Here is a 10,867-nt window from a genome sequence, read left to right on the forward strand (position 1 = left end):
TGAATTATTTCTTATAAAATACTTTAATGTAGCTTACACAAAAATATGTGTATGTAATGTTAATTTAAACGTTATATTTAAATGTTACGTCACGTTACGTTTTCTTCATACATATATCGTAAATTTACTGTAATATTAAAAATGAAGAATAACTCAATTTTCTTTTCTTTACAGATACATCAGTATCCTAAAGAGTAAAATATTAATTCTTCCTTTCGATTGTAAAATCGTAATATTAATTTGATATTGTTCATATAAAAAATAATATAAAAGATATTAATATACAAGTTATGTGATACGTGCAAAAAATAGTTATGCTCTCCACCAATCAGAAACGATCAAAAAAATTACAAATCACTGTGAAAAATCATTCTGATTGAGAATGAACATAATCGATTCACTTGTGATTTATAAGTTGCGGTTCACACCATCTCTAAATATACAGAGAGGAATCCTCTCTAGTATATGTATACATATTGAGAACAATGTTGCACCATTTTATATATTAGTTGCATAGCGTAGTTGTACGTACACATAAATCAGTAACTAATAAATTATAGACTTGTCAGAAAAAGTTATTAAGTACATTGCATTTGCAATTGATTGTTACACTTTACATATGTATGTACATTTACAGAAGTACTCTAAATGTAGCTAAATCGATTAGATAATTTGAAAACAAAACTATTCAGTAATATAGTTAGGTTATCTGTGATTAAAACATGTGTTATGAAAATAGAACATAGTTGACATAAACTTGTGTTTTTATAAGAATTAATATGTTCCGGCCGGCAAGGAGCTTGTTACGCTCTTTAAATCGTATCAAAGAATGCCGTACAGTGCATGTTAATAGTCAAAATTTATCAGAAATTACAGAATATGAATGTAAGAATTATTGAATTTTGTGTTATTTTAATATTTCGTTAATTCTTGTATGTGAATATTATGATTGAATTGTAGCTGTTATCTCAGATGAGTACAAAAGAGGACCTTCAGAAGGCAGGGCACTTTATCTAGATGCTCAAGCAACTACACCACTGGTAAATATGATGTGATGAATTACAATATAATTCTTGATATTTGAATCAATTATTAAATAGGATCCACGAGTATTGGATAAGATGATGCCTTTTCTTACGGCATATTATGGAAATCCACATTCCAGAACTCACATGTATGGATGGGAAACAGAAGCTGCTGTTGAACTTGCTCGTAAAGTTAGTATCATAAATAACACAATGGTTTTTTTTTAAAGAGCTATAATCTGACAAAATACTAATCAAATATTTCATTCCAAATAGCAAATAGCAAACTTAATAAATGCAGATAGCAAAGAAATTATATTTACATCTGGAGCCACAGAATGTAATAATATAGCTGTTAAAGGCGTTGCAAGGTTCTACAAAGAAAGAAAGAATCATATTGTGACAACTCAGATAGTATGTTAATTATATTGAACTATTAATTATTGTGCATTAACTTATTGTGCATTTATCTTTATATATAACTTTATCAATGTAGGAACACAAATGTGTATTAGATTCTTGTAGAGCTTTGCAAGCAGAGGGATTTGAAGTAACTTATATTCCAGTAAATGCAAATGGTCTTATTGATCTTAATCAATTAGAAGATGCAATAAGGCCAACTACTTCTTTAGTTTCTATTATGATGGTGAATAATGAGATTGGTGTGCGACAACCAATCGAAGAAATTGGTGCTATTTGTAGGTAAGGAAAGATATTATTAACTAATGCCAAAAAAAAATTTTGAATTCAATGATGCTATCAATTTTACAGAAAAAAGAAAGTGTTCTTTCACACAGATGCAGCCCAAGCAATTGGCAAAATTCCAATTGATGTTAATGCTATGAATATTGATTTAATGTCTATTAGTGGTCACAAAATATATGGTCCAAAAGGTACATCAAGATAAATTTTTATATATCTTATATTGAATATAATTATTATGAATGAAATTTTAAGGAGTTGGAGCATTATATGTGAGGAGGAGACCAAGGGTACGTGTAGAAGCAATCCAAAGTGGTGGTGGACAAGAAAGAGGTATGAGAAGTGGTACTGTTCCAGCACCTTTAGCAGTAGGCCTAGGGGCAGCTTGTGATTTGGCACAAACAGAAATGGAGGTAATTTTAATTATAAACTATATACCTGTATACATGTATATATATACTAATATTTAACTAAATTTATTCTTTTTTACTAGTATGATCACAAATATATCACAATACTTTCAAACCGGTTGATTGATAAAATAATGTCAAATTTACCACATGTTATACATAATGGAGATCCAGTAGCTTGGTATCCTGGATGTGTAAATTTGTCTTTTGCATATGTAGAAGGAGAATCTCTATTAATGGCTCTAAAAAATGTTGCTTTGAGCAGTGGTTCTGCTTGCACTAGTGCAAGTTTGGAACCTAGTTATGTTTTAAGAGCAATTGGAACATCAGAAGATCTAGCACATTCTAGTATCAGGTAAATTAACATGTTTATGATATCGTAATACCATAACTATCCTAATATTTATTTATCTATATAGATTCGGTATTGGTCGCTTTACAACTATCGAAGAAATCGATTTTACTGCAGAAAATACGATTCGACACGTTAAAAGACTTCGAGAAATGAGGTACATCTTATTTAATTATAATATATTTATTTAATATAAAAGCATGGATGAATTACCTTATTGATATAACTTTGGCGGTAAATACGAAAAGCGCGATGCCATAATAGAACGGAGGGAACAAATTTATTACTGGACGTTTCTCATAATTAAGAACATATGGCTTTAAATATTGGTTGTTATATATACTTAATAATACATATTTAAATTGCTTATTTTGTAGCCCATTATGGGAGATGGTCGAAGAAGGAATTGATTTGAAAACTATTAAATGGACTCAGCATTAGTGATGCTTTGTTACACAGCTTCAACTATGTGGATTTAATGTACAATGTTGACTGTGAGTCATATACATAGATTAAGTCTAATTAAGTAAAATATCTTTCAATATCTAATAAATGTTTATTTAAAATTCTTTGCTTTCATGACTTCTTTAAAATTTAACTTCGATTGTATATAAATTCTTCTAATACTTCCCTTACTCCTCCCATTTTTTATTTTAGGGTGCTTTCTCTTATAGAAAAGCTTGGCATTACCATTATTTGATATAAAAAAGTAATTTTACTCTTCACACTTTATTACCATGTACTGAGTTATCCTAGTTATAAAAAATGTTGCTTCAGGATCATACACTTGCTAATATTTATTATTTAGCACAAACATGATGGATCAGCAGCTTCATCAATATACGAAATTTTAAATCTGTCTTTGTCCATTTCATGCAGTTCCATGCGTGATCTGTTAGCTTCCACTAGATGCTGTGCTATATCTTCAAACATTTCATGTATGCCTTCTCCAGTCTTACATGATGTCTTATATATGCCAGAAATTAAATTGTGACATTGTTCACTGTAACAAATAATACATTGTTTTTTTCAAATATGCACATATATGTACATTGCATAATACTTAGGTTGTCATTAAACTCACCAAAATTGTTCCATTTCTGCATCTGTAACTTGTGGAGCTGTGCTTTCCAAATCACTTTTATTCCCACACAGAAATATTTTTGCATTTTCAGCATATGTGACAATATCAAGCAAATGTTGAGATAAAAGATGGAAAGACGTTGAATTATCTAATGCAAAAACTAGTATAGCAGCTTCTGCAAATTTATAATAGCTTGATGTTACTGATGCAACTCTTTCCATTCCACCTGTATCCCATAATTGCAACTAGAATATAAAATAGAATTAAATGTATAATATAAATGTGAATAGCAGTATATCATATATGTAGAATAAATTTTCTAGGTACGTATATGATTTATTTATAAAAATATATATATGGGGAAAAGTGAAATTGTTCAAAGTATATATAGATAAACATATACATATATATATATATAAACATGTTACTCGTATTCGTCTGTCTTCAACAACATATTCTTTATCGATATTATCGAGACCCAATGTAGACTTGCGATCGCTGCTCGTTACAAAAGTATTGTTCGCAAAACGTCTAAATATAGAAGTCTTTCCAACACCGTATTCCCCGCACAGAATAACTTTCTGTTCGGTTACTTTAACAGTAGCCATATTAGGCTTATGTCACTTCGCCGGTCGTACTAAAATACAAAAACTGCAGCATCAGTAATAACAAATTATTATGTTTGGTATTTATAACATTTTATGCAATGGTCATTTGGCTGTATTCAGTATACAGCCACTAACATGAGCACAATGACAGTCGTGACTATAGAAATATTATACCCGTAACGGACCATAAGAAACAGCTACATAAGTACCATAAAATACCTATTCACATCGATACGGAGCGAAACAGATTCCGAGTAGTTCGTAGTTTTGTAATAAAACTCAATAATGTACTTCTAAAGTAGTTTGAATTAAATATGAATTTAAATAAAATTTAAAAATTCATTTCATTAAATGCTTTCTATGCTTGCAGCAACAGATAATATCATTTGAATTTTGTACAAGTGCCATGCAAACAATATTGTAACATATAATCGTAATTACTAATGAAAGACATGATTTATTTTTATGATGACGTTTTATATCGATATTTTTATTTCAAAACAATGCAGTTATTCGAGAATTTTTAAGGATAAGTTCTATTGGTAGTTTTTAGACAAAATTTGGAACTAGTTCGTTATACATACTATTTAAATACGTTTTATAGCTTTAAACTTCATTACATAATTCTAAAATTAAAATGATCTATATAAATTGAATTATCTAAATTGATGATATAAAAAATGTATTTGAGTTTAAATAGAAATTAATTTTAAATTAGAAGTTACGTAATATAATTTGAAAAGTTGGCTTGTCGAGTACTGCCATCTATATTGAAGTAATACAGGAATTACCAATATAACCTGTATTTAATCTTCGGATGTTTAGATTTCTTGTTTGACGTTGATTATTTCAATGTTGCCGCGTACTTTTAACACAATTGTTTCAGTATCGTTTTTTTCTCTGTGGAAATAACGAAATTTCACCATGGTGCTAAGTGAAGTAGATAAATTTCTCCAAGAATTAGAGAAAGCTGAGTTGGAGGTAAATATATTTCTTGAGCAGTGTTCAAACATAGGTTATGCCGACTACTGCTCCGTTCTTCAGAAACATCAGTAAATTCTTTATATACTTACTTATTGCATATCATTTTCGCAGGCGCCTGGTGGAGTTGCATCACCACAAACTTATGCTCAATTATTAGCCGTATATCTTTATCAAAATGATCTGTGAGTACGACATGACTTTTGTTACTTTACTTTCTTTATTTTTTAAATATCGCTCAAAAATAAGATAATTTATTTTATCTAAGAATATCATACATCTCATGATCCAAATTTACAACATGTACTTATACGTTTGTCTAATAAAATTATTGTTTGTATATATCGTGCTGACGCCATCTGCAAATTCGTGTTCATGCTTGCGAAATACAAACTTTTTTTTAAATATATGATTTCCTTGAACGATAATTAAAATAAAAATTTGTTACTTATTTATTTGTGTATAGATATATATATATATGCATTTTCTTATAGATATATGATTAATGACATACGTTTATATATATTGCTAATTTTGGTTTGTTGAACACATTACTTAACCTACAATTATGTTCCATTTTCTTTATATATTGCGTTTATATTTTATTAGAAAACATCTCGTGTGAATGAATAATAGGTTTTATGAATTATGAGTTTGTTGATCGCATGACGTATTCTTTTATCATGCGTAAAAAATCATAGAAAAATAATTACATATCTATTATTGTAGTTTACTAATTTATGACACAATATTTATCCCATTTTATTATATGTATGTTGTTTGTTAACCGTATACATAATTTTATGAATGAACTTATTTTTTGTAATAAATAATTCTTTATAATGTTTTTATGTTTCAATGGTTCATAAAATTTATCCTTTAGAGGAATATCGTCGTATTTCTTTACTTTAGAGTTTGTAATAAACACTTCCCTTCTTACTCGGTTTTTTACTATTAACAATACTTCAACGACACAAATTCGTTCCTTATAAGACCTGCACGAGTGAGATTTCGATCCGTCTTTATTTGATCGAAAAATCACCGTCGCAGATGCAACGCCAAATACTTATGGAAGCGGATACCAGCGGACTTGAAAAGCGGAAACAGAGAACTTGGCCAGATATGGATGGTAGGACAACGTATGTGGCAGAGAGATTGGCCTGCAGTACACGTGGCCCTTAATGCAGAGTGGAGTGAGGATGTTTCTGACATTATGGCTGCTTTAAAAGGTATATGTCGTAGAATAAACGAGAAAAAATAACCAAATAACCATTCCAATCAATTGAAGCTTTTTTTCTCTATGTATCTATTTGAAAATGATTATTTTCTCAAAGAAAATTTTTTCTAGTTTTTATTTAATTTTTTCAAAGAATCTTTATATATCAAATCTTATAGAAAAAAATGTCTCGACGCTTGAATCGAGATATCAATTCTAGATCGGTTTTTCAGATAATGTTCGAGAAAGAGCAATTATCTTAATATCCAGGGCTTATTCGTCATTGGGTTTAACCGTGTTCGCATCAATGACGGGCTTAACGTTGGAGGAAGCGCGTCGGGTTGCCATCGAAAGAGGTTGGGTCGTAGATGGGACGATGGTGCAGCCTTGCAAGATCCAGAAAGAAGAGAGTAACCTCGCCCATGAGGTGTGTCTGACTGAGGATCAGCTGTACAAACTCACTCAATTTGTGTCTTTCTTGGAAAACTAAACGGGTAACAGCGATGCTCACGCAACATGAAGACACGAACATCGACAGTACTTTAAACTTAGTTTTACCTCGTAATTGTATTATATAAAGGAGGAAGTGCTTCAAAGGAGGCACCTGTGTCCTTTCCCTAAGTATATACCTCGGTCTACCTACGCGTTCTATTCAATCGGAAGACTCATTCGATGAAGCTCGTTGTAAGCATGGAGTCAACAACTCGATTAATCAATAACTGGCTGCTGTGTGCGAGGAAACTGGCATTTTCTAGAAGAAGCACCTTTTACAGGAGAGAAGATCCACGGACCGCGTCACGGGTTTTAGCTTAATATACATATATACGTTCTGATCAACCAGTGTTCATTTAGAATTAAAACACCTGGGATGAATTATTCTGTTGTATAAAATAATAATCACAGATGTGATCAACTATGTTCTGATACAACGTCCGATGTGTAAAATGTTGCTTGCCTCTGCCATTCAATGATTTTCATTAACCATTTTGCTCCTTTCAGGTTCATTCTTCCCTACAAGATTTATTTATTCTTTAAGTAATAATATTTTTATTTCCTCATTTTTTTCTAATAAATTAATTTCTTTAGTAGTATCTTCAGTAAAGGACTGGACCATCTACTGATTTTTTAAATGCAGGTTGAATTATGTAACTAATACAAGATCTTAGAGCAATAAAGTCATGTTAGCTAGGGGAAAGGGTGATCTCGAAACGAGTGGCTTCGATCGCGCGTGAAAGCAAGCGGGTGTATCGTGCTCGGTGAGGTCGGTTGAAAAATCCGCGCGAGGAGATTCTGCCGCGGGCATTGCGTCACGCAAATCGAATCCTTACGGGTCGCGGACAGATAGGTATGCCCGGTTGGCTCGTAGCTTGTGGCCCCCGAGTAATTCTCTATGAAATCGATTCTGACCGTCCCGTATTGTAAACGCTGAATATGCACAATCGTATGGCGATTGCGTAACTTCAGATATTCTCAAAGAAATCGTTTCCACTAGTCAGCAGGTAGTCGGAGTGTGCACCCACCGTCATTGGTATCGGTTGTTCTTTTTTGGCTCCGCTATACTCTAGAAAGTTGTTGTACCGGTATCACCAATCCTACACGATACGCGAGTTTCATATTTTACATGGTATACGGCTGTTGCGCGTAAATTTCCGTAGAAATCGGCACGATACTCGAAAGCGTGTTATCTAGTTGTGTTCTTATTTAATCCTTTTTCTCTCCTCTGTATACAATTGATCTGTGTTTTCAAAAGCGTTGTACAGCAAGTAGAATCAGATTCACCGTGAAGTACTCTTTTTTCTTTTTTGTCGAAATGTTTTTGATACATTATCGACGGGTAAAAAATTCATTATTGTTGAATCGTGGGAAGAAACGAAAAGAAAAACCTCCAACGTATCTGAAAGGCGTTCCCACGCGTTCGTACACATCAAAGCCTATCCTAGCTGTTGTTTATACTCACGAACGTGTACGATCGGTATAGTAATCGGTATTGAAAAAAGCGTTCGGTCAGCGGGGGGTTGCAAAATGGTTAGAATGTAGTTTAGGACGAGGATGACGATGCCGACTCTATGCTACGTATAAGAGATTCGTTGCCACAGCATATTCTGTTCACTGTGCCTTTGAATAATGCAGATTCATCGTCGTTTGAACGAGCGATGATTGCATCGCGATATAGCGCCTTTTCTTCTTTGTTTTTTATCCTCCCTCTTTCACTACTTCATCGTTGCTTCGATAGACAACGTGTGACTATCCGTCGAGGGTGAAGCAGTCTTCCGAATATCACTTTGAAGTTAGAAGAAACTTGTGAATAAATATCTTTACTTTAACAAGTTAGGATAAACGACATAGATGTTGGAAGAAATGATAAACGGTAACGATAAACTTAAACGGTGCAAAGGAAGCATTAATTTTAAAACGTGCAAATAACCAAGTCGTCCAGCAAGTTTTTTCTCACCTTCTTATCGAATTAACGTATTCTTTGGTCTTTTTTCTCCCTTGTTGAATCTTACTTTTGGAGTATAAATTGGCTGCTGAATATCATATTCAAACATTCAGGAATGTTTTACGACAGATGAAAGTCTGATTAGAAGGAAAATTAACCGGATTCAAATGATCAGACGTTACTCCTTGAGTATCTGCACGATTTCTAGAAGCTTGTACGCTCGGTACCAACAAGTATTACTAAAGACGAGTACTAGTTTGCAACATAAAACGCGAAGGTGAGAGGCAAGAGGGAAGACCCGGGTTACCAGTTACCTTACCTGACCTCCCCTCGTAAGAGTACGCGCCGGTGACTCGCGTCTTCTTTCCCGAGAGTGTAGCTGTGCCGCGGCCTGTTGCGGTGACCTTTGCACGTCGCGGAAAACGCCGATGCTCCGTGAGCAGCAAGCGAGTGGCACGAATCGAACGCGACTAGTCGATTTCGAAAGTCTCATCGCGGCGGAAGAGCCGTCGGGGTGAGAGGACGAGAACGAAGAGGATGATGATAATGATGAAGAACAACTAGAAGGCCGATGAAGAACATTCCCCTTCGTTTAACTATCGACGTTCTTCGTTAGGTCACTGATAGACGTGTTCAAATGGAGAAGCAAGAGGGTGTTGCGACACCTGTCGTCCCCTTGTTTCCCGGGTACAAGGTCGTTGGAAAGCGTGTTTATACAGAGCGAGATAGTTTAAATCATAAAAAACTTTCTCTTTATACTGAATTGATAAGGGAGGCGAAATGTCTCTGGAAACTTTTCCATTTGTTAATAGTTCATGAGAGGTAAACTTAATTTACAGATTACAAAGCTTGGACATTTGTGGTAGGGTCTAATCCAATTATCTAATAGGGTGTATAGTGACTATTGAATTGAAGAGTAAAATAAGTGCATCCTATAGAAGGGTTGAAACTTTTGTCGTGATGTAATTTGTTTGTTTAAGCGGTCTGAAAAACTGTATATAATTATATCAGATGCACACTTTTACTATCTCTGGTTATTACATTCCCGTGGTAAAGCGAAACAAGGAATACGCTACGATGACAATGTTCCATCGCTTTCGATCATCTAGTCTGGTTCCTAGGTTGCGTAACACGGTAATCCATCTAGTTTGAGCTTGCATCTGAACCATAATCCAGTGAATTCTCCTTTGTTGTTCGTACTCCGATTCCACCTTTCCCTTATTGGTTGACTTTCTTTCTCTTCCTCCATGCTTAATTTCATTAATTTGTCATTCTCGTCTATGTACTTATGAGAAAAAACAGGTCTATCTGTTATCGAACCGAAAATCACTTGAATTGTCTGGAACAATAAACTCGGCGGGCCACTCTCTGCGGGGGTTGTACCGTTAAGAGTACCACAACGTGTCTCTGGTCCGAGCAGAAGGAGAGAATAGCTAAGAAAAGAGAGGGAAAAGGCACAATTGAATGTTGGCGGATCCGTGGGCGGGACGCAGTTCGATTGTTTCTTTATCGCGATCATCCTCGCTCCTTCTTCTACAGCGGGGCAATGGCAATCTCACCACCAATCCGTGCAATCATTCGTGTACTCGGTAGATTTCTATATCGTAGCTTGTATCATTGTCCTTGTTGCGTCGCGCGACGCGTTGGTTCGCGCCGCGTTCTCGGTGGGTGCGCTCAGAATGCACCTTCTCCGCGGCATTCCACGCGGAAAGAAAACCGATCGTTACCTTTGCACAATTGCATCTTGCGGAACGTAACGGTGATCGGTCGGGGGATCATCGATTCGTCTCGATCAAGACACCCCCGCAGAATCTTCGAACGAAGAGTTTAACCAGCTGCTTAGTCGTGGCATTTCCAACGAGATACCAAGTCCATGCTCGGGTTCGTGAGAAACGAATTTTGGGGAGCGTCCGACCAACCTAAATCCTAATGGAATTTAGAAGAACAATAACGTAGACGAATGATAGCTCCGCGCGCAAACCGTGGCCGTTTGTATCGCGCGTAGACTTTCAGTTCTAGATCCATTGTCTGGGAATGTCCGATCGAAGT

General features: G+C 34.7%; 3 protein-coding genes across 6 annotated transcripts; 2 read left to right on the top strand and 1 right to left on the bottom strand.

The window, feature by feature from the left end:
• The first annotated feature begins 481 nt into the window (after positions 1 to 481).
• LOC117231589 (cysteine desulfurase, mitochondrial) lies at positions 482 to 3,057 on the top strand. Of its 2 annotated transcripts, none has more exons than XM_033490166.1 (10): positions 482 to 885; positions 973 to 1,040; positions 1,101 to 1,217; positions 1,302 to 1,439; positions 1,522 to 1,727; positions 1,797 to 1,918; positions 1,983 to 2,140; positions 2,221 to 2,492; positions 2,557 to 2,646; positions 2,867 to 3,057. In XM_033490166.1, the coding sequence occupies exons 1-10, from the start codon at positions 780 to 782 to the stop codon at positions 2,928 to 2,930; spliced, it is 1,341 nt and encodes a 446-aa protein (XP_033346057.1). In that variant the 5' UTR covers positions 482 to 779; the 3' UTR covers positions 2,931 to 3,057. The 2 variants fall into 2 exon arrangements, with proteins under 2 accessions (XP_033346057.1, XP_033346056.1); XM_033490165.1 differs by having other exon boundaries at positions 483 to 885; positions 961 to 1,040.
• A 142-nt stretch (positions 3,058 to 3,199) lies between these two features.
• LOC117231590 (ras-related protein Rab-6.2) lies at positions 3,200 to 5,366 on the bottom strand. Of its 3 annotated transcripts, none has more exons than XM_033490168.1 (4): positions 5,255 to 5,366; positions 4,002 to 4,210; positions 3,574 to 3,818; positions 3,200 to 3,492 (listed from the first exon to the last, which is right to left on the bottom strand). In XM_033490168.1, the coding sequence occupies exons 2-4, from the start codon at positions 4,179 to 4,181 to the stop codon at positions 3,294 to 3,296; spliced, it is 624 nt and encodes a 207-aa protein (XP_033346059.1). In that variant the 5' UTR covers positions 4,182 to 4,210; positions 5,255 to 5,366; the 3' UTR covers positions 3,200 to 3,293. The 3 variants fall into 3 exon arrangements, with proteins under 3 accessions (XP_033346059.1, XP_033346060.1, XP_033346058.1); XM_033490169.1 differs by lacking the exon at positions 5,255 to 5,366 and adding an exon at positions 4,982 to 5,079; XM_033490167.1 differs by lacking the exon at positions 5,255 to 5,366 and having other exon boundaries at positions 4,002 to 4,349.
• Positions 4,933 to 7,338, top strand: LOC117231592 (COP9 signalosome complex subunit 8). The gene is made up of 4 exons (XM_033490170.1): positions 4,933 to 5,162; positions 5,277 to 5,347; positions 6,213 to 6,391; positions 6,612 to 7,338. Exons 1-4 carry the CDS (start codon positions 5,106 to 5,108, stop codon positions 6,866 to 6,868), a joined length of 564 nt encoding a protein of 187 aa, XP_033346061.1. The 5' UTR covers positions 4,933 to 5,105; the 3' UTR covers positions 6,869 to 7,338.
• Positions 7,339 to 10,867: the final 3,529 nt, after the last annotated feature.

Source organism: Bombus vosnesenskii, unplaced genomic scaffold (genome assembly GCF_011952255.1).
Source record: "Bombus vosnesenskii isolate JDL3184/JDL3185 unplaced genomic scaffold, Bvos_JDL3184-5_v1.1 scf7180000013273, whole genome shotgun sequence".
NCBI lineage: Eukaryota > Metazoa > Arthropoda > Insecta > Hymenoptera > Apidae > Bombus > Bombus vosnesenskii.